Genomic DNA, 20,294 nt, shown 5'->3' with positions numbered 1-20,294 from the left:
CAGGCACGGAAGCCCACAAAATTTCTCCCAAGGCCCAACATCACACACACACCCAACCCAGCTGAAAGAAACCAACGGCGGCGCCGCTCGATCCCCCTCCCCCTCCCCCGCACCCGCACCCGCACCAGCGGAGCGAACCATCGGGACGGGGGCGATCTTGCATCGTCCGGGAGTTAGGCCCTTTCACTTGGCAACCGAAGCTCGTTAGCTACCTATTACCTATATAATCTTTGGTGGGAGAGCTGTGACGAATCTAGATTCTGACTGTATATCTAAAACCCTTGACCCAACGCATATGGGCATTTGTGCTATTCATTACGTCAATACTTGGTGTCTGGTTTTCTTCATGCGCAGAGCAGAAAAAGCAAAGAAGTACTCCGTAGAAAAGGGGAAGGATGGCTGACAAAAGGAAGCAACTAAAAAGAAACTTACAGATCAGTGTGATACGAGCAATTAGAATGCAAACTTGGCTGTCAAGTTTTATTCACTATACCCGAAGGAAGAAGCTAAACATACCAGCGCAGAACCCTGTCCAAAATGATTGGAGACTGGATAACTATGTGCAGACGGGCAAACGCTGTCTAGTCTGAGCAACATCATGGCCGGCCCTTCTGTTCCATCTCCCGCCACTTGAACGTCCGCATTGCATCCAGCTGTGTCGTAACAACCCGAGCCACGAACTCCTCCGGCTTACCATCCTGCGCATCACTGATCATTCCCAAATAGTCCTCGCGCTCCAAGGCTTGCATCGTCACCGGCCATATCCTTGTCTCAGCACGTAGTCTTGCATGAACATCCTGGCAACACACCCATTGCCATCTGGGAAAGGGTGAATGTGCGACAGGTATGCAGTGGCTTGGCATGCCACGATGAGGGGATGGAGCAGTTTCTCATTGTGAACCTTATCGCGCCACTGGAACAAGCGCTGCATCAATGCGGGAACTTCGTCATGGTAAGGGAATATGCGCATAGGGTTGCCCCTGACTGAGATGGGGGTCGAACGATATCCACCAAGCTCAACTCTGTTCCCCCAACCGTGTGAATAGAGAACGTCCGATGCCGTACCCTTGATAGTAACAGCGGACAAGTAGTGAAGTTCGCGTTCGCTAAGACCTGCGGTGCCTTGCCTGTCCGATGCAGTGGCAGCAACCCAGTGAGATGCTACTATATGATTTCGAAGCTCTACAACCTGGGTCGGTTCGGCTGCAGGCAGGAGGAATGTGACATTGGGGATGTCGGTTTGAGAGAGTTCGCCGGCAGACATTGATGACAGGTCATAGTGCTTGAGGAAGTCGGAGGCGAGGAAGTCATCGATCTTGCCGCCGTCCCCGAGCCGGAGACGGTTGTCTTCGATCTGGACTGACTGGTGTGCATATTCGACAACGAGACTCTTGGCGACAGATATGACAGGTAGTTTCATGGATTCCTTCAAACTGTCGATCTCGTGAAGCAGTGTGATGCATTCCTAGAAATGATTGCCTCGAGTAAGTCGTGGATATTCGTGCTGGTGCAAATCAACAATTCATGCACCTTCTGCAGTCTTGTATAACCCTGCCTCTGACTATCTGCAGGTTGATGGTATTCCTCCCATACCCTTCCTGAGAGGGCCAATTCTTTGTACTCGGGGCTGTCCTTCTTCAAGTTGGCAAACGGGGCATAGATCTTCGCCAGGAGCTTCTGGCCCTCTGAAGCTAGAGGTACACTGACTGAGCTCATGCGGCGGACCAAGCTGGTTGCCATAGCAACCGGGGGACGCCGAAGGAATAGCCTGATTCGCGGTGGATAAATTGGTGGTTGGTGATTGGTGGATGAGGAGAACAGAATTGCTTCGCAAGTCTGGGCATATAGTTTGCAAGTGTCACAGTGGAGTCAACACCCGAACCTACGGAAGTGGCGACTCTGTCTCCGTCTAGAAGAGCTTGTCTCCGCGGGCAGGGACATTTGGCTATTCAGGCTGCCTGCCATGGAACAAGTGACGGCGACGGCAATGGCGATGGCAACAGCAACAGAGACGGCGACAGAAAAAGTGCTTTGGCAATAGCGACAGCGACGGCTAGCAAATGCCCCCTGCCTTAACAGTTAAATGCCCCTGCCTTAATAGCTAAACGCCCCTGCCTGAGTAGCTGAATGCCCCTGCCTGAATAGCTGAATGCCCCTGCCTGAGTAGCTGGATGCCCCTGCTTAAATAGCTACATGACCCTGCCCGCGGAGTCAACCTCGTCTAGAAAGGCAACATACGTGTCGTTTCACAAGGAAAGAACGTCTAATTCTCACCAGCTTTACTCGCAGACAGCTAAACACTAGGACAAGCTGTAACCTCATCCATTTAACAGCCGTTAGAGAGGTTGTTCTGAAGGGGGAAGTCTGAAGAACTGAAAGAATAGGAGAAATACAGCAAACTATCGATATCTGACAGCGTAACCTCCTTTACAGCACCCCGAAGAATGCGCTCACGCCTTATGGTAGGTACCTAGTTCTCCGGTCGAGGTGCTTTAGGGGCCATGTCGTGCTTTTAGAAGCGCCTCAGATTTTTCGCGGTTGACTTTCTCGTTCCACTGTTAGATCAGAGCTGGCGGCAATTGTTCACCTAGGTATGTAGGTAGCTACCTAGTCATTGCATGTACCGAACCAAGGTACTATACAACATATAGGCATATACAAGTACTTGTCCCAGCACCTGACCATCAAGTTGCAGTTGCAATGCATGTGCCTAAATGCTCATGCATGCACTTTGACGCACCATGGCGCTCCCCAAGGACTTGCTGGCAAGGATACTCAGCGTCAATACGACACGCTACTCAGGTGGAACTGTCCCACTCCAGGCACTGAAAATAGCTCCGGATGATAATCAACCCGCTGCCACAAACAACCCCAGGCAATGACAACGACAACAACAACGACAACAACAGGGAATGGGCAGGTTTGCTGAGAGGTCCTCGAAGGAATCCCCTCCCCCAAGCTTCGCCCGTCCAGCCGGTGCCGCCTCTCAGCGACCCTTCATCCTAACTGTCGCTACGGGGGACGCCCTTCGAGGAGGTGGAGCTCGCGGCGAGGGAAGCAAGCGGATGGCAAGGAAGAACCATGTTGATGCAGATTGCCATACCCCCTGGCAGCTGCTGTTACTACATCTGCATAAACTCGTCTAAATCCACATGGACGCGCAGTCCCTTGGCCGTGATGGCTCTGAAGACAGATTTCAGCTCAGAAGAGTCCATATCCCTTATCAGGGTAGTGAACGCCTCCATGTACAGCTCCTTCGACCCAGGGCAATGAGTAATGGCTCTATAAAAGACCTCCTTAGCCCTCGACCTCAGCTCCTTCCTGCAGCGGCAGAAGCGCGTGTAACATATCCACAGCCGCGCGTTCCCCCTGCAGGCCTCGCTGCCCACGGAGCTCTCGAACGCGGCCCTGGCGGAGTGGACGTTGCCGAACTGGAGCTCGTGTCGGATGCCGAACACGCGGCTGCCGACGCAGTCGTATGGCTCTGCGAGGACCACCTGTTGGAGGATGGCGCGGACGGGGTCGTCGATACGGAGGCTGGACTCGGCCCAGGAGAAGAGGGAGAGGAAGATGGTATTTCGGGGGAAAAGGGTGACGAATCTCTGGAGTTGCTCCCGAACAAAGACGGGGCGGAACGGACTGTATAGGTCGAGCGTCAGTGGCAGTCGAAGAGATACATGAGGTGGATGACTTACCCGTGGCTGGCATGGAAATAAATAAGCCTGGCGGCAGACTGCAAAAATCGCTCCTGAACTGACGATCGCATCAAGCCCCGAGACGATAGTTCGTCGGAGAAGGCTTGGATCCGAAGCATAGCAGCAGATATGTTGCCCTGACCCTCGGAAGCTGGCTCGTCTCCCCCGCTAGAGCTCAGATAGTCCAGAAGAGTAAGGCTTATCGCGAACCCGAGAGCGTCTTCAAAAGCCCCAGCGGACAGCGAATAGTCTTGCCTACCGGAGAAATGGGATCTAGCCTTGAGCACGAGCGAGGGCGATATTGGCAAACTCAGGCCACGTCCGTCGATGGACGAACAAAGGCGTGCAACGGCCGATTGCTGCTCTCTAGCCTCAAGTTCGATCCAAGCCCAAGTGTTCCAAAGCAACTGACTCGCAGAACCCGGCGACTTAATTAGGATGTTAATACCATCCTCCACGGAGAAAAGAGAGGCTGCAGGTGGTCTTACCAAGCCCTGGCCGGTGACCGACGCAAGGACTTTCTGGGCGACGTCCAAATTCCCATTACCCCATTCAATCAAGGCGTACGCGTTGTATAGACGGGTACTCGAGGGATATTGCTTCAGCATCGCCTTGGCAGCTTTCTTCGCACCGAGAGGTTCTTCCAACCATTGCATGGCGAGACAGTATTCGCCGAGTTCCTCCATGCCAAAGACGCGAACCAGTTGCCGCAGCGTATTGAGGACGGAAGACCTCTCGACCGACTCGTCTTGCTCGTCGTACAGTTCCCGCCAGCTCCTCAGGTATGAAAACCAGTTAGGTCCCGAAAATAGGACGTCAGACGAGATGGCCATGTGGGAGCCGTCCTGTCTGAATCTCGGGGACCGTCGGTGGCTTTCTTCTAGGACATCGACTCGCTCAGAACCTCTATTTAGGTCTCTCCTGAGGTCCAGACTGCCGCCGTAGACGAAGGAGTCGTTCAGGGCGGATTTTAAAATGTCGCCGGACATAAATGCCGGGGGCAAGCCACAGAACAAGAGGTAAGCGTCAAGGAGCTGATCCCTGATATGGGGGAGAAGCGAGGATGGGAAAAAGAGTAGGAAGGGGTCGATGTCGGTGAACATGACCACCCGGTAAGGGTCACCCTCATTTCCTTCGTCCGCAATCCGAGCTGGCATGCGCGCCTCCAGACCCCGTTGCCGTTCGGCCGCAGCCCATGCTTTGTAGACATTCCTCGTGTGCGGCCGAGCTTGGGCGTCATGTAGTTTCGCCTCTGGCGGCTCCGCGAGACTGTCACCTCCTTCGACGAACTTCCTCCATCCCTCTGCGCCGACCTCGCCAATACGGGGAGCTTCACTGTCCCAAAATTCCGCAAGTGAGGACATCGCGGCGCTCCTGCTGTCTTCGTCGAGCGTCGGACGGGCGAAGTGCAATTCCAGCATCCCCTGCCATGCCCCGACGGCTAAATCGACGAAACCGGAGTCGTGAAGGAAACGAGTCAGCCTGAGGAATACGTAGACGGCCTGGTCCGCCACATCATCGGCTTTTCCCTTGTCTGGGGCCTTGTCTAGTGTTTCCGCAAGGAAGAGCAAGCGATCGATGAAAAGCTGCCTGATATTCTCGTAAGAGAATGTAGCCAGATTCGAGAGCTCAAAGTCCATGCGAGCCCTCCACAGCCTATAGCTCATGGGATGGTGGTCGGTTGCTCCGACCCATCGCTTTGCGACCTCTTGGGGACTCCAGACCTTCGATCCCTCGCGCATCAGGCCAGCGAGCAGTCCCTCCCGATCAGTAGACGTTCGGGCGTTAGAAAGGGCCTTCTCAAACATCGATAGCTTGAGATTGGCGAGGCCTTTGATCTCATCCTTGGTGCGTATGTGATCGTCATCCTCGTTTTCCCGGAAGAGTTCGTCTTGTAGATGGATAAGTTCGAGCCAGGCGTTGACATCATCTGGGCGATCCTTTACATTCCGCGAGAGCTCGATGGATTTCTTTTTCGCAGGAGTAATGTAATACACTTCCCTGCCACAATCGGAGGCGTCGCTGTCGGTCTCGAAGTCACTGTCAGAGTCCTCGTGAGCCTTTGCTGGTCCCTCTATCAATCTGTAAGTAGGTCCTTCCTCATCCGATGACGACTCCGGTTCTTCTTCCCCACGCTTTCGCTTCTTCGAAGGGCCCAGGGCTATAAAATCCTCGGTCCCTGGAGGTAAGGGCTGGTCTATCAAGCGCTTGAAGCGCCGTGGTCGTGTCTTGGCGGCCTTTGCCAAGAGGACGTTTTTGTCTCGAAAGGCCGAGGTCCCCTCGCGATAACCTCTGATGCTAAACTCCTCTCGAGCTCCCTCCCGATGGATATGCAACAGGCCGGTGGACCCCAGGAGCTTGCCCGAACCATAACGGTAATAGGGAGGAACGCGAGAGCGGTCATTACTGCCGTATCTGAGGATCAAAGGGTCCCCACGCTTGTCAATGGTGAATATTTCATTCTTGGCAGCAGCTTCCGGTCTCGACCTCTCCTTTGGTGCTCGTTCTGCGGAAAGGATACGGCCAGGGTCGGGCTCAAGGCGTGAGCGGTGGCGGGATCGTTCTCGGCCACTACTTTTCTCTCTGGGCCTCTCCGAGTCGCGTGGTTGTTTCTCAGTGACTCGATGAGAGAGCTCCGGCGATGCCTCCGATTCAGACTTGTCAGGGGCCCTCGGTTTGAAAGACCCAAACTTCGGAACTGTTCGCCTTTTCTCGTCTCTCGATGACATTATGAGCGGCTGCAACGAGTCATGTTATTCACAGGCGCAGATATATTGCCCCTCGAGTTACACCTCAAGTCTCTTGCCAACCTAGCCCAACGTACCGACTCATGGGAATTTCGTAATTACCTATCGAGTCAGGCTCTAGGTAGTCGTCGACACACGACTCTGATTGTGTGTATGAGCTTGGTTGTTCAAGTGCTCAAGTGCAGCCTGCTGCGACAGCTGCCAACTGACAATCACTCACCCGGCAACTGTCAGTGCAAAATCTCGGCACTGGCGTTTGTTCAATGAATCAGGGCCCCTAGCTGGCCAAGGGAGCAGGGATGCGTGGCAGCCACAAACATGAGTTCGATGAAACATATGATTTCATTTGACATGGATGGCACACCTATGACCCGTTTCGAAGCGCGCCACCCCATGATAATCCCCGTTTATTTAGAGCTTGGTCTAGGTGGCCACCACCTTGATGGTTGTCGTAAGGCCGTCATTTGACGATGCTACATAGCCCTTCTGACTGCTAATAGCACCAGGCATCCCTCCAGGATCTGTATCTATATAGGAGGCCTGGCTAATAACGGCGACAGGCTGGAAACAGAGACGTAGACGTGGGCTTAAAAAGACCCCACGAGCTAGGTAGCTTAGCACGCCAGCTAATAACGCTAACCGTCATCTCCCCTGCACACAGGCACAGCATTCGCAGTCGCACACTTGTCGTAAACCCGACAACAAGCTCCATCCCGCGCTCGCTGACTCGATGGCAGTGGTCGATCCGCAGCGAGACATAACGGCACCCTCAGTTTATTAGATTCCTTAGTCCTTCACTTCTCTGCGTAATTAGTCAATCTATCCCTTCGAGTTACGGTTCGTGCCGATGGTGTTTGGCGTTGTGCCTTGTTGACTTTGTAGCTTTCGGCTTCGTTTCTTGGCTCAGGTCTTGGCCGACATTGCTGTGGGTCCCGCAGCCTGAACTTTTGGGGGTCTGCCAAACGTTCAACACGCAACCTCGTTCTCTCCCTGGCGTTAGGTATCTAACGAGGGCAAATGCCTCGGCGACTGGAGACGACGGATAACATGGCAGGCCATCCGGATTCCCAACCGAGCCAGGACAGCTACCTGTCCGTGCCGAGCTCCCCCTCGGCCAGCCGCCGGTCCCTTCGACCCGGCACGAGCAGGAGGGTGTCCTCCACCGACGAGGGCCCCGACGAGCTCTCCCCGCTTCTCCAGACTTCCAGATCGCGAATACGCATCCAGAGCGCCCATGGCTCGCCCAGAGTACCGAACCTATCGCGAAACCAGAGCTACAGCGGTAAGTTTATCAGGAAAATTGGGCCGGGAGGGAAGGTCCCATAACATGCTCTGATTCTTGCTGACGAGTGACGTCCGTGTGCAGGAAGCGTCAAGAGTATCCGACACCACAACCGAGGGAATTCATGGGGCCAGAGACTGATCTCTGCCCTCTCCGACCGTCCAGACTCAGCCGTAGACGAGCCCAAGACCTCAGTCTTCCCCGACGAACGCGTCTGGTACGACCAGTTCACCTCGACCGACTGGGTACACGATAGCATTGCCGATGCCTACCGCGTAAAGGCTCTGCGCAGCAGGAAGGATTTCTGGGGGCGGATCATCGTCCTGTTCGACGGAGCACAAGGCTGGATACTCAGTGCTGTGGTGGGCCTCGCCGTCGCCGCCATCGCATACGTCATCGACGTGACCGAAGCCACGGCTTTCGACTTCAAGGACGGATACTGTGTCAAGGCCTGGTATCAAAGCGAGAAGGTAAGACCGCATCAGCTCGAATATCGTCTGTATGAGTACGGACGTGCTCGTGCGCTTGTGGGACGTCGACTGACGCGCGAACGGGTCTAGACATGCTGTCCTCACGGCCCTTGCACCGACTGGCGGAACTGGGGAGAGATCCTTGCCGGTAACCCCCTGGGAGAGAAGTGGAGCGAGTTCGGGGTCTACATCGTCCTGGTCATTATCCTTGCCTCCTTGTCGTGCCTCCTCACCTTGACAACCAAGACGGTTGTACCTTCGGCATATCGGTTAACGACGCTTGACGAGAATCTGGCAGCGGAGAGCACATTACCCCGAAGCGGCAACGGTGCGGAGACGGAGACGGAGGTAGAGGCGGCCAGTGCCAGCCCCAGCCCGAGCGCCAGCACCAGCACCAGAAACAGCTCGAGGGATCCCCCCGAAGAGCCGGCTGCGCCTCCGATGATCTACTACTCGGCGGCTGGGAGTGGCGTTGCCGAGGTGCGCGTGATCCTCAGCGGCTTTGTCCTTCACGGCTTTCTGGGACTGAGAACCCTGATTATCAAATCTGCCGGTCTGATTCTGAGCGTTGCTTCCGGTCTAAGCTTAGGGAAGGAGGGCCCGTACGTGCACATCGCGACGTGCGTCGGCAACATTGCCTGCCGTATTTTCCCCAAGTATGATGGCAACGACGCCAAGAGGCGCGAGGTGTTGTCAGCAGCCGCAGCAGCGGGCATTACTGTGGCCTTCGGCGCACCTCTGGGCGGCGTCCTCTTCGGGCTCGAGGAGGTGGCATACTTCTTTCCCGCCAAGACTCTGTTCCGAACCTTCTTCTGTTGCATCACCGCTGCCCTGACGCTCAAGTTTCTGAATCCCTATGGAACCCACAAGGTTGTGTTATTCCAGGTTCGCTACCAGGTGGACTGGGAATACTTTGAGCTGGGAAGCTTCATCCTCGTCGGCATCCTTGGGGGTGTGGCTGGTGCCTTGTTCATCAAGGCCTCTCGACTGTGGGCAAGGACCTTCCGTGGCATCCCGATCATCAGGTCTTACCCGCTCATGGAAGTGGTGCTGGTGGCGCTCGTCACCGCCCTCATTGGCTATTGGAACGTCCTGACAAAGCTCCCCGTTGCAAAGCTCTTGTACAACTTGGCCGCACCATGTGACGAGAGGGACAATAACTTGGATGACCTCGGCCTTTGCCCTTCCACCATCAATGACATCCCACCCATCCTCCTCACCTTGTTAGCTGCCTTCCTCATCAAGGGGCTGCTAACCATCATAACGTTCGGAATAGTAAGTCGACACCAACCGCCGGGAGAGTTCTATTGCAGCACAAGAGCATGAAGGCTGATAACCCCCGACAGAAAGTACCAGCTGGTATCTACGTCCCGTCCATGGTGGTTGGCGGTCTGATGGGACGCCTGATCGGCCACATGGTTCAGTACCTTGTCATGGCCACTCCGCACTGGGGCATATGGGGAAGCTGCCCTGTCGTGGGGGATGCGACCTGCATTCTGCCCGGCGTCTACGGCTTGATTGCTGCTGGCTCGACCATGTGTGGCGTCACACGCCTTTCCGTGACCCTCGCAGTCATTCTCTTTGAGCTAACCGGCAGCCTCGACTACGTCCTGCCGTTCTCGCTTGCCATCCTTGTCGCCAAGTGGACGGCAGACGCCATCGAACCGCGCAGCATCTACGTGGGTCACTTGCCGCGATATGTGCAGCCGAGGATATGCTAACCGCCAAGCAGGACCTCCTAACGGAGATGAACTCGTACCCCTTCCTCAGTAACAAGCACAAGCCGATCTTCACGTCCGATCTCGCCGACATTGTTCCGCGGGTCCGGCAAGAGCGGGTGATTGACATCACCGACTCGCCGCTGGTCCCCGCGCCCAGTCTCCGAAGAAAACTTGAGCTCCTCCATAGGGCGGGCGAGCTCGACGGGGGCCTGCCGATCATCCGTGATGGCATTCTAGTTGGCTTCATCCCCGCGCCGGACCTTGAGTTCGCCCTCGACAGCCTTGACGACGAGGGCTCGGCCCGGTGTCTCATGACAGACGTGCCGAGAATCGACGACTCGGACGATGGGAGCCCCGACCCTACCGACTTCACCCCTTATATTGATCCGGTTAGTGCCGGCCCTTCACCTCTGCCGAGTTCGTCAGCAGTGCTAATGATCCTTCTAGGCCCCTGTTGCGTTAGACATCAGGTCACCCATGGACCTCGTATATGAGTGTTTCGTTAAATTGGGCCTGCGGTATATTTGCATCTTGCGTGATGGTCGCTATGCTGGAATGGTAGGCCACCCCGGAACCGTGTCCCGTCCTCCTTCTCTGCCTTTGGGCCCCTTGCTAACAGCCAAACAGACACATAAGAAGAGGTTCGCCAAGTACATGCGCGAGCTGGAGGAGAAGGAAGGCAGGATGTGAACCGAGGGCCGTTCCCGATGAAATGTGCGTTAATGGTTTGTTGTATTTTTATAGAACACGCATTGCATAGAGGGTGGGCTTAAGTCTAGATACCCCTGACGTTTTTAATAATCACGTCGTTTAGTCAGGGGGAGGTTCCTCGGCGGAGGGGGATCGAATTTGCATAGGCCAATGTATGTATCGTAGCCATCAGCTTGAATATGGCATATTTCGCAATGTTACATCGCATCTAGCCTGACGAGGATCGATATGCCAACTGTCGGGGGTACCATCAACACTCTACCTCTAGAGGCAGTCACCAGGTCTCTTACTAGCATTCCGGGCATCTTCTGTTCGTAGCCTCCTCTGTTCATCATACCCACCCATGCGACTATCTGGTTAGGATATCTTCCGGTTCCGCGTGGCCTGAATTGTTTTATCATCTCCTACAAACGCACGACCCATCAAGGCGTCGAGGGCGGCGATGCATTCCCCCTCAGACATGCTACCATGTATGGAACTTGGAATATCCCCACATCGAAACACTACTCTCATTTCCTTTTCCCTTCCCCATCTAAACGCCAACGACGATCCCATCACCAGCCAGATGCAGCGACCTCTCTCTCTCCCTCTTGGCTCTTTCAAGAATAACAAAAAAGAAAAGCAAAGAGGAAGCAGCGCTCACAGCAAAGCAGCCCCAGCGCCGGACTCGTACTCGCCGATGCCGTGGCCGTCCATGACCTCGCGGACGGGGGTGGCGGGCCTGCTCTCCAGCCTGAAGAAGCACACGTGCTCCCGCTGCGCGACGTACTCGCTGTCGGCGTAGCCCAGCAGCGCCCCGATCTCGGTGCTCTGGTGGCCCTTGATGCGCGCGATCTCGTTGGACGAGTAGTTGACGAGCGCGCGGCCCACCTCGACGGCGGGGCCGTCCCATAGCCTACCGCTGTTGCTGCTGCTGCTGCCGTCATTGTTATTGTCGTCGTCCTCGCCCCCTCCGGCGGCCTCGGCGACCACCACCTCGCCAGTAGTGGTGGTGGTGGGCCCCGTCCCCCTTCTCCTCCTCCTCCTCCTCCCCCTCCGGCTAACCACGCAGATGCGGACGGCCTCCTGCTGCGCAAACGAGCCCTCGACGTCGACGACGCCGACGGGCAGCAGGCCCGCCTTGCCGACCAGGGCCTTGTGGGCGCCGCCGTCGATGTAGACGGTCCCGTGCGGCTTGAGCCCGTGCAGGATCCAGAAGGAGCGGTCGCGGATCGGGTGCGGCGACGGGAGGAACCGCGTGTGCAGCGGGGCCGGGCCGCCGCCGCCGCCCCTGCTCTCGAGGTCGAGGAGGCGCAGCGAGGTCGTGGAAGCGGATAGGGATGGGGGTTCGTCCCCGGTGTGGCGGTGGTTGTTGCTGTTGTTGTTGTTGACGTTGCTGTGGTCGTCGTCGTTCGAGTTCTTCTGCGTCACCAGCGACGCCGGAGACCTGCTCGCCTGCACGTGCTGGACGATCTTGAGGATGTTGCCTGGGTTGGAGGACCGTGTGATCACGGTCGTTACCCCTGCCGATGTGGCCAGGCGCGCGGCTACGATCTTGGTGGACATGCCGCCGGTGCCGAGGGATGAGCCGGCGGTCGAGACTAGTCGTCGCTTTAGTATTAGTATAGTACGGGTCAAACCACGCCCCTTCCCCCTGCCATAGTTAGCTCACCATCAGCAACGAGGGCCCCAATGTCTTCGACGATCTCGATTGGCCGGGCATCAGGGTGAATCCGTGGGTTCTTGTCGTATAGGCAGTCAACATCTGTCATGAGGAAGAGTAGGTCGGCGTGGACCATGGCGGCCGTGATGGCGGACAGTGTGTCGTTGTCGCCGAACTTGATCTCTGATACGGCCAGCGTATCGTTCTCGTTGACGATCGGGATCACGCCCATGTCCAGGAGCTCGTTGAACGTGTTCTGGGCATTGAGATACATCGTCCGCTATGCAGGAAGCCTGTCAGCTCCCCCATCAAATGCCGGTCGGTGTGCTTCGGGTTGTCCCCTGACTTACGTCTGCAATGTCATTCCTCGTGAGCAGAATCTGCGCGATCGGCTGCCGGAGGTGGTTGAACAGGCTATCCCATAAACTGATCAGGCGACACTGCCCTATTGCCGCCAATGCCTAGCAATTGCCTCCGGGTCAGATAGGGCGGAACAGCGGGCCATTTTTCATGTCTCTTCGGTTTCGGCTTCTTTACCTGGAGTTTTGACACATGCTTCGGCCTCTTTTCAGCATCCATCCTCTGGAGACCAACGCCGATGGCGCCGGACGAGACAATGATGACCTTATGGCCATCTTTCCGTAACTTTACGGCTGTCTCGACGATCAGGGTCAGGATGGACAAAATTGGCTCATATGTCTTCTCATCCACGATAGAGCTAGTCCCTGGCATAAAAGTCAGCTCTGCGGGAGATGAATTGTCGCTGTGCGGTTTTACTACTCACCGAGCTTAATGACAATCCTCAGGGAGCGATGACTCTTCATAGCTGGAGCGGTTTGGAACGGTCAGTAGGAGTAGCCACGACATCAGGCAGGGGGGATTTCATGGAGTCCCTGAGTCATGGTATCTTGGGAAGAGAGATTTATTTATCTTACAGGCATCCTCCATTATTTGTGTAGTTTATGTATGTCAATCGGTTAATTATTCTGCATGAAAGGTCGCACAGCGTCAGCCAGGGGAGCGTGTTGTGGGTTTGATTGGGTGGCCGCCGATCGCCCGATCGCGGAAAAAATTCAGTTGCCAGCTGCATATGACGGCAACTTGCATAGGTTGGATCCGGTGAACAAGACCCGCTTCATTTTCACCCCATACCACGACCGCGCACCTCGAGTGTGGATTGAACATTGATCGCCGTCGCTTCTGAACATTCCGAACCCTCCCACCTCGACTCCATACTCCTCGCGGTACTCCCCATTAAACGAGCGATCCCCCACCCCAGCCCCAATGGCGTCGACGAGCGCCTCTCCGAACCCGAACCCTGCGGCAGCGACAGCGGCGGCAGGCGCAGGACCAGTGTCGCAACAGCAGGCCGCCCCCGCCGCGGCGGCGCCCGAGCTAGCCCCCAGCCTCAAGAATGACCCGGCGCGGACGGGGTACGACCCCGGGGTGGCGTGGTGGATGAACTACTTCCGGATCTTGACGGGGCGGGTGACCAAGGAAGGGGCGTTCCACTACCGGGAGGACCGGTACCGGGCGCACGAGGAGCGCGACTGCCGGCGGTGCGAGGAGTACCGGGACTGGCTGTTCGCGCACTCGCCAACGGTGCGCTTCCTGCGCGAGCGCGTCTCCGCCCTCAACGGCTCCCTCGACGCCTCCAACGTCGTCTGCCGGAGGTGCCCGGCCCGCCTGACCGAAGATGGCGACGTCGTCCGCCAGTCCGGCGGCTTCAGCCCCGGACACGGCATCCTGCTGTGCGCCAACGAGATCCGCGACCGCGGACACCTCGAGGACAGCCTCGCCCACGAGATGGTGCACGCTTGGGACCACCTGAGGTGGAAGGTCGACTTTGCCGGGGAGAAGGACTTGCGGCAGGCCGCTTGTGCAGAGGTGAGTTTTTGCAACGGTGGGGGCATAATCTGGTCGGACTGGGCTAACGGGTTCTGTCTCTGCAGATCCGCGCATCGGCGCTGAGTGGCGAGTGCAGGTGGACAAGGGAAACGATGACCAGGGGGAATTGGAAGTTGACCCAACAATTTCAAAACTGCGTGCGCATGAGGGCGGTACAGTCGGTCATGGCGCGGCCGCGGTGTAAGGATGATGTACACGCGGTAAAGGTCGTCAACGAGGTATGGGACTCGTGCTTTAACGATACGAGGCCTTTCAACGAGGTCTATCGCTAAGGACTTTGGGCACCTCGATCAAGTCAATGACTGGCTCCTGTATTATTTATAATGAAATCTCCAGAGACCCATGATACCATGCTCATGTATTGAGACAAAAAGACGGATAGAGGTAGAGAGAGGGCCGGCTTCAGCATATGCAAATTGTAATAGTTCATCAAACACCAATAAACCCCCGGCCATGAACGCCCATCAACTCCTGCGGTTTCCCATCAAGTCGTCAGATCATTGACTGCTCACTCAGCTCCCAGTTCTCCCTGCCACTTGATCGGGATTACCCGTCCGGTTTCCCTTTGCGCAGTGCTTCAATATCCACGGATGCTGCTGGACATCCTCTAGGGGAAGTCTCTTCTCGGGGTCGAGAACCAGAAGCTAGATTGGGAGGGTCAGCCACTTGTGACCGAGAACAGAACCACGCATTCATTCATGCACAACATACCTTCTTGATGAGGTCCCTAGCCTCGGGGCTGACGAATGACGGGATGGTCATGTCGGCCCTTGCAATTCTCTTCTGGGTCATAACTTTGGTGTCCTCGAAGGGCGCCTCGCCCACCAGAAACTCGTACGTCAGCACTCCCAGGCTCCACAGGTCGACCTTCTCGTTATACGACCCATCCTTGCTCGTCTTGACGATCATCTCGGGCGGGAGGTAGTCTAGGGTGCCGCAGAGCGTCTGCCGCCTCCTGCTCGGGGCGTGGACGCTCCAGCCAAAGTCGGCAATCTTGATCTCGCCGTGGATGCCGAGCAGGATGTTCTCGGGCTTGATGTCCCGGTGGATGACGTGCTTGCGGTGGAGGTACCTCAGCGCGGCGGCGCACTGGGCGATGTAGTGGGCTGCCTTCCACTCGGGGAACCGGTTCTCCCGCCTCAGGTGCTTGTACAGCTCGCCCTTCCCGGCGAACTCCAGGATGAGGAAGATGCGCTTGCTGTCGTGGAAGTGGCCGTACAGCTTGAGGATGTTGGGGTGCCGGAGGTTACTCTGGATCTCCACCTCGCGCCGGACCTGGCCTTCGGCCCCCGAGCTTTGCAGCTCCGCCTTGTACAGCGTCTTGAGCGCGCACACGAACCCCGTGTTGCGCTCGCGCGCGAGGTACACCCGCCCGAACTTGCCCTTGCCGAGCGGCCGGCCGATCTCGAACATCCCGAGGTGGAACTGCTTAGGGACAAGGGGCTGGTCGACGTAGGCGGCCGACGCGCGCTCGGCGAGTGCCAGCTCGTCGGAGCTGCGGGACGACGTCCCTGACATGTCCCTCTTGCCTGGTGATGCCGGACCGTTGGCTTGCGCACTGGAACCCTTCCATTGTGCTGCTTGAGAGGGAAGAGTTACGGTAGTGGTGGTGGTGACAGCATTTGGTTTTTGTGACTGAAGAGCAACCTTGAAGAGATTGGGCCGGCTCGAGGAGTGGGCGAGTTGGGTGGGCTTGGCCTTCTGGAACCCATTGTCGTTGACTGACATGTGCTCGAAGCGAGCCTCCAGTGTGCGAGTAGCCATGATGATAGCTGAGGCTCCGATAAAGGATGAAAGTGCGGGCTACCAAAGTGATGATCTTGTTCACTTCAAGGGAGTGGTCCAGAGCTTAGGAACTGGGTACGGGGCATGTTGGTTGGTTAGTGGGGAGCAGGCATGTTTACGGCCGTCACCCAGGCAACGAGCTGGATGGGGCACCACCAGAATAAAATCACAGACAAGTCACATCCTGGCTAACGACAATAGGTTTAATGACATGCGAAGTCTGTTAATCGTGAAGTAGCTTATAATCCCATCCACACTGGTCTAGCGCCCATTGTTCTGCGTAGATTCATGTTTCCGCCGTTTCATGGCACACCGTTTTCGACTTGTTTCTTGTCTCAAGAAATGGGTGAGACTGACTCTGTTGAGTTCAAAAAGTTCCAATCCGGCACTTTTGAGCCTGTGTAATTGCCTGCTGGTTCTGCCAGTGCTCATGACATCGACCAAACAAGTACAGTACATTGCTACGAATAGGTAGAGTTGCAAGAAGGAATGGCTTAATCGGCAGCACTGTCCGCTCTGTACCCCCCACCTTCCTGGCCCTCCAAGATCCTCAGACTGAACCCCGCCATGAACCACTAGAACTACTGTGTACAGTACAACACAACAGCTGGCCCTGCTATTATTCACGACATGACAACTAAGCCCACGATCCCATAATCCAGTTCCTGTCGCACTATATTTCACTCTCAAAGGGAAGGTTCGGTACATCATTTGCGACCAGCAGTGCGGGAATTGGGCAAAGATCCAAAGTCATAGAAAAAGATGAACCACATCAGCTCCCCCAACGAGCCCTTCCTCACGCCAGATGCCCTGGGGCAGGCGACGACGGTCCACACGCAGGGCAACTTCCGCATCAGCTCTCGCAAGCTGCCCATCTCCAAGAGCGGACCCATCGATGCCATGGGCGCGCGGCTGGGCATCCCGATCCCCGAGATGATCTTCGGCGACAACCTGGTGGCGGTGACGCACGCGCCCACGGGCTGGTCCGTCGAGTTCCGCGCCGAGGACGCCCTCGACCTCGTCGACAAGACCGACCGCAACATGCTCCGCGTCGCCTACGCCGGCGAGTGGTCCTCGAGCAGGGAGCGCACCTCGGCCGGCATCAAGGAGGTCGTCAAGCCCTACGACTGGAGCTACTCGACCACGTACCGCGGCACCACCGCCGCAGGGGACGCCGCCGGGAAGCAGCTCGCCCCGTCCACGAAACCGATCCCGCTGGAGCTGCTCAAGCGGCGCGACCCGATCCTATTCTTCGACGAGGTCATGCTGTACGAGAGCGAGCTGGACGACAACGGCATCTCGGTCCTCAGCGTCAAGGTCCGCGTCATGGAGCACCGCATGCTGCTGCTATGCCGCCTATACATGCGCCTGGACAACGTCGTCGTCCGCGTCAGGGATACGAGGCTCTACATCGACTTCGACACCGACGAGGTCATCCGCGAGTACACGGCCAAGGAGGACTCGTTCGCCAACCTCAAGAGGGTGAGTTTTGACGACGGGATGCGACCCGATTTCCCTTGTTCCGCTCGTTTTCCCCAAAGAGCAACACACATTACCATTCAGGAAGCAGAAACCTCGTCTCTGCCCCGTTTGCTTCCCATGACTGCGTGATCCAAGAAACCACCATGTTCAGGGAGACCACAGCACCAAATTACTGACCATCTCGCAGAGTTTATTGATGAACGGACTCCTTCCGGATGCGGTTACAGCAGCGATGAGAGACGCCAATCAGGTCGCGGGCCTGTTACCAGTGATAGAGCATCAGTTGGAGAGTGTTTCCCTCAGGTCATGAGGGCATGGTTTAAATCTTTTCGGTTCCGCTCTTCGCTAGGTAGGCACCTAGCTCAACACGGTCGGCCATATGGTTTGGGACACGGCGTACGTGAAGCATTAGGTAGTCAAGTCAGTCAGTCTTTGGTGTTGGAGGCGTTCCAGGTTCTTCTCATAAAACCAAACACAGCTGTGGAAGTCTTTTTTTTTGGTCCTCAACAAGCAAATTCCCCCATACCCCTTATCCTCGTTACATCTTGCGGGGACAAGTGTCCTCGGTCTCAAAAAATAAATAGTAGCCCTATCGACTACGTTGAAGCCAAGGCATCTGGTATCTCCTAAGCCCCAATAACAGGGGAAAAAGTCCTCCTCGAACGGACGATGATGCAAAAAAAAAAAAAAACGTTAGACCCGACCGAGCCCCTGAAAACCACAGACCTGAAGGCAAGTTATGCCCACCCTCCACTCCAACCTCCCTTCGCTCCTTATCCTTTCGTGACAGGCATGTCCCCGTCACCGCGCATCCTTCGGTGACGACGAGTGGGTGATCTCCTCGAATTCCAGCTCCCACTTGTCCACCTCCTTGAACTTCTTCGCCGCGCTCTTCAGCTCCTGGCCCAGCCTCACCAGCATCATCTGGCTGGTCTCCTCATCCGGCAACTCCACCCCGTCCTCCTCGCCCTCGTCCTCCGCGGCATCATCGCCGGCGCCGACGATGATCTCCTCCTCGCCCTGGTTCTCCTTGTCCGAGCTGCGGGACCCGTACGTCCGCCGGGAGGTCTTGCCGGTTCCGGGGGCTCTCTTGTCCTTTGCCTCGCTGTTCGCGGCGCGGCCTGGCGGCCGTGGTGTTTTCCTGGTACGGGTTGCCCTCGAACTGGTGTAGGCGAGCTCGTCATCCTCGTTCCCGAGGGTGGAATCTTCTTCCTCGGCATCCGAGCTGGTGATCTCGAAGGGGTTGGATCCCGTCTTTTTATGGCGTCGCCGAGGTAGCAGGGACGCCAGATCGGCCGTGGTGACTTTGGCCTTGGCGGCTCGCACATTCCGCTTGGTTTTCGCTGCTGGTCTATAGTTCGGCGAATGCGTGAGGGAGGGGGGTGATGAAATGTCGGAGCCACTATCGCCCAACTCGGGAGTCTTCAGGGCCCGCGAGGCTAGTCTCCTCGTCCGGTAGGTTCGGTGCGCAAGAGAATCCAGAGGGGGCCAGATGGCGGCCCCACCTTCAGACGATCCGCTGCTCAGCGGCGGAGCCAGGTCGGGATCGTCCATATCCGGGGTGGCTAGGCGAGGTGGACTGCGACCCTGACGTGAGGCGTCAGGGCTGTCGTCAACTTCTATCGAGTCGCGGACGTCATCGTCCGAGTCGAGCGCGGCTCGCTTCTGACCACTTCCATGGTCCTCCAGTGACTTCCTCTTCCGTGTGCGCTCATTTGGCGAGGCTTGCCTCGGGGCCTCACTCGAGGGCGCGCCACCAAGCTGTCTGGATGTCTGGCGCAGCGGCGTCAGACCAATATTACGCGTCAAATCTCGCTCATTTTCGCTCTCATCTCCGGAAGCCTGGGGCTGCCGGCTGTTCGACCGGCCTCTCCGACCCGTGCCGAGAATACTGGGCTCCCTCGGGCGTCGCCTGAAATGGCCAAAATTGAGGGTGGAACTGATTCCTGGAGTATTCGGGCCTCTGCTGCTTGGCCTGATGGGAGCGTCGTCCCTGCCGACGATGCTCGACTTGCGAGGGCGTTTCCGGAAGGCTGCTACATTGAGACTCGACGTGTCGGTCGAGTGATGAACGCTTTGCGATTGGTCGTGGCCAACCAGGCTGTCGTCCAAATCGCCAAACATGTCGTCGTCCAAGTCCAAGCCAGAGACGTCTGTCGGCCGACATTGTCGGAGGCTTGTCTGGCTGCGGCGGCCGATCTCTGGCGGACTCTCTACGTCGTCAGATGACGCGTTGAAGGTTTTAGATGTGGAAGTAAGATCGTCCATGCGCGTCATTGCCTCGTCGCGCCTGCTCATTGAATCCTCCAGCGCCTTCGCTTGCTGGGCGTTCCCTTTCACTCCGAGTCGCGGTCGCGCGCTCTGCGACGCGGTGTCATCCGCCTCCGCGCCGAGTCCTGCTTTCTGGATCCTTATTTTCTCCTTCTCTCGGTCGCTAAGGTCGTAAATATCGGTGCTGGAGCCGGAAGGGATAATTGGGTTGTGTGCGGCTGGCTGCGTTGCGCTGGTCGGTGCGGATGTTTCGGCCCCCAGGTTCGCCTGGCGCGTCGCGACGCCTCGAGTTCGCTTTGGCCGTGGCATTGGGGATGATAGATTTGGGTGGGGAAATTAGAATATCGTTGAACTGTCTAGGAGAAATGTTTAATTGTATGCGCCCAGCGTTGCGACCAATTCTCAACGTCTGGGTGGGGTGGCTGGGCGGTGGTTTGTTAGGTGGGTGGTGGAAGGCGCAGCGGGAAAGAAAACAGACGCGTCCAGGAAGAGCGCGTCCAAACAAGTGGGGCCTCATCGACCTTGTGATTGGCAGGTGTGTACCTACCGCATGTGTGTAAATCTCGTATTGCACATAAGC

The 20,294-nt window shown here is 56.8% G+C and overlaps 8 protein-coding genes across 8 annotated transcripts; 3 read left to right on the top strand and 5 right to left on the bottom strand.

Moving 5' to 3' along the window:
• Positions 1 to 508: 508 nt before the first annotated feature.
• Positions 509 to 2,089, bottom strand: QBC33DRAFT_386041 (fido domain-containing protein). Its single transcript, XM_060424104.1, has 2 exons — positions 1,531 to 2,089; positions 509 to 1,465 (listed from the first exon to the last, which is right to left on the bottom strand). Exons 1-2 carry the CDS (start codon positions 1,738 to 1,740, stop codon positions 752 to 754), a joined length of 924 nt encoding a protein of 307 aa, XP_060284863.1. The 5' UTR covers positions 1,741 to 2,089; the 3' UTR covers positions 509 to 751.
• A 975-nt stretch (positions 2,090 to 3,064) lies between these two features.
• QBC33DRAFT_386024 (DUF1740-domain-containing protein) lies at positions 3,065 to 6,616 on the bottom strand. Its single transcript, XM_060424103.1, has 3 exons — positions 6,545 to 6,616; positions 3,696 to 6,433; positions 3,065 to 3,639 (listed from the first exon to the last, which is right to left on the bottom strand). Exons 2-3 carry the CDS (start codon positions 6,422 to 6,424, stop codon positions 3,123 to 3,125), a joined length of 3,246 nt encoding a protein of 1,081 aa, XP_060284862.1. The 5' UTR covers positions 6,425 to 6,433; positions 6,545 to 6,616; the 3' UTR covers positions 3,065 to 3,122.
• A 713-nt stretch (positions 6,617 to 7,329) lies between these two features.
• On the top strand, positions 7,330 to 10,935 carry QBC33DRAFT_385904 (chloride channel). The gene is made up of 7 exons (XM_060424102.1): positions 7,330 to 7,724; positions 7,809 to 8,194; positions 8,285 to 9,469; positions 9,541 to 9,873; positions 9,927 to 10,304; positions 10,363 to 10,473; positions 10,543 to 10,935. Exons 1-7 carry the CDS (start codon positions 7,460 to 7,462, stop codon positions 10,603 to 10,605), a joined length of 2,721 nt encoding a protein of 906 aa, XP_060284861.1. The 5' UTR covers positions 7,330 to 7,459; the 3' UTR covers positions 10,606 to 10,935.
• Positions 10,936 to 11,265: 330 nt separating this feature from the next.
• Positions 11,266 to 13,092, bottom strand: QBC33DRAFT_558099 (Aspartate/glutamate/uridylate kinase; the record flags this gene model as incomplete). Its single annotated transcript, XM_060429856.1, has 5 exons — positions 11,266 to 12,206; positions 12,278 to 12,548; positions 12,619 to 12,729; positions 12,806 to 12,993; positions 13,053 to 13,092. The coding sequence occupies 5 exons, from the start codon at positions 13,090 to 13,092 to the stop codon at positions 11,266 to 11,268; spliced, it is 1,551 nt and encodes a 516-aa protein (XP_060284860.1).
• A 294-nt stretch (positions 13,093 to 13,386) lies between these two features.
• Positions 13,387 to 14,644, top strand: QBC33DRAFT_535669 (peptidase M76 family protein). Its single transcript, XM_060427644.1, has 2 exons — positions 13,387 to 14,155; positions 14,221 to 14,644. The coding sequence occupies exons 1-2, from the start codon at positions 13,553 to 13,555 to the stop codon at positions 14,446 to 14,448; spliced, it is 831 nt and encodes a 276-aa protein (XP_060284859.1). The 5' UTR covers positions 13,387 to 13,552; the 3' UTR covers positions 14,449 to 14,644.
• Positions 14,440 to 16,045, bottom strand: QBC33DRAFT_490044 (kinase-like protein). The gene is made up of 2 exons (XM_060425456.1): positions 14,888 to 16,045; positions 14,440 to 14,820 (listed from the first exon to the last, which is right to left on the bottom strand). The coding sequence occupies exons 1-2, from the start codon at positions 15,938 to 15,940 to the stop codon at positions 14,689 to 14,691; spliced, it is 1,185 nt and encodes a 394-aa protein (XP_060284858.1). The 5' UTR covers positions 15,941 to 16,045; the 3' UTR covers positions 14,440 to 14,688.
• Positions 16,046 to 16,723: 678 nt separating this feature from the next.
• Positions 16,724 to 17,753, top strand: QBC33DRAFT_558096 (TIP41-like family-domain-containing protein; the record flags this gene model as incomplete). The annotated part of the gene is made up of 2 exons (XM_060429855.1): positions 16,724 to 17,443; positions 17,631 to 17,753. The coding sequence occupies 2 exons, from the start codon at positions 16,724 to 16,726 to the stop codon at positions 17,751 to 17,753; spliced, it is 843 nt and encodes a 280-aa protein (XP_060284857.1).
• Positions 17,754 to 17,867: 114 nt separating this feature from the next.
• Positions 17,868 to 20,154, bottom strand: QBC33DRAFT_535665 (uncharacterized protein). Its single transcript, XM_060427643.1, has one exon. The coding sequence runs from the start codon at positions 20,021 to 20,023 to the stop codon at positions 18,245 to 18,247; it is 1,779 nt and encodes a 592-aa protein (XP_060284856.1). The 5' UTR covers positions 20,024 to 20,154; the 3' UTR covers positions 17,868 to 18,244.
• Between the last annotated feature and the right edge of the window lie 140 nt (positions 20,155 to 20,294).

This window comes from Phialemonium atrogriseum, assembly GCF_030411735.1.
Source record: "Phialemonium atrogriseum strain 8032-3 unplaced genomic scaffold QBC33scaffold_9, whole genome shotgun sequence".
Taxonomy (NCBI): Eukaryota; Fungi; Ascomycota; class Sordariomycetes; order Cephalothecales; family Cephalothecaceae; genus Phialemonium; species Phialemonium atrogriseum.
The sequence above is the reverse complement of the archived record's forward strand: the minus strand, read 5'-3'. Positions and strand labels throughout refer to the sequence as shown.

Excerpts from the sequence above, each read along its gene's own strand:
- QBC33DRAFT_386041 (XM_060424104.1), bottom strand. The coding sequence starts at position 1,740 with ATGGCAACCAGCTTGGTCCGCCGCATGAGCTCAGTCAGTGTACCTCTA. Across the intron at positions 1,466-1,530 it reads GTTATACAAGACTGCAGAAG|GAATGCATCACACTGCTTCA; the intron begins GTGCATGAATTG and ends AATCATTTCTAG.
- QBC33DRAFT_386024 (XM_060424103.1), bottom strand. The coding sequence starts at position 6,424 with ATGTCATCGAGAGACGAGAAAAGGCGAACAGTTCCGAAGTTTGGGTCT. Across the intron at positions 3,640-3,695 it reads TATTTCCATGCCAGCCACGG|TCCGTTCCGCCCCGTCTTTG; the intron begins GTAAGTCATCCA and ends CGACCTATACAG.
- QBC33DRAFT_385904 (XM_060424102.1), top strand. The coding sequence starts at position 7,460 with ATGCCTCGGCGACTGGAGACGACGGATAACATGGCAGGCCATCCGGAT. Across the intron at positions 7,725-7,808 it reads GCGAAACCAGAGCTACAGCG|GAAGCGTCAAGAGTATCCGA; the intron begins GTAAGTTTATCA and ends GTCCGTGTGCAG. Across the intron at positions 10,474-10,542 it reads ATGGTCGCTATGCTGGAATG|ACACATAAGAAGAGGTTCGC; the intron begins GTAGGCCACCCC and ends ACAGCCAAACAG.
- QBC33DRAFT_535669 (XM_060427644.1), top strand. The coding sequence starts at position 13,553 with ATGGCGTCGACGAGCGCCTCTCCGAACCCGAACCCTGCGGCAGCGACA. Across the intron at positions 14,156-14,220 it reads GGCAGGCCGCTTGTGCAGAG|ATCCGCGCATCGGCGCTGAG; the intron begins GTGAGTTTTTGC and ends CTGTCTCTGCAG.
- QBC33DRAFT_490044 (XM_060425456.1), bottom strand. The coding sequence starts at position 15,940 with ATGGCTACTCGCACACTGGAGGCTCGCTTCGAGCACATGTCAGTCAAC. Across the intron at positions 14,821-14,887 it reads CTAGGGACCTCATCAAGAAG|CTTCTGGTTCTCGACCCCGA; the intron begins GTATGTTGTGCA and ends CTCCCAATCTAG.
- QBC33DRAFT_535665 (XM_060427643.1), bottom strand. The coding sequence starts at position 20,023 with ATGCCACGGCCAAAGCGAACTCGAGGCGTCGCGACGCGCCAGGCGAAC.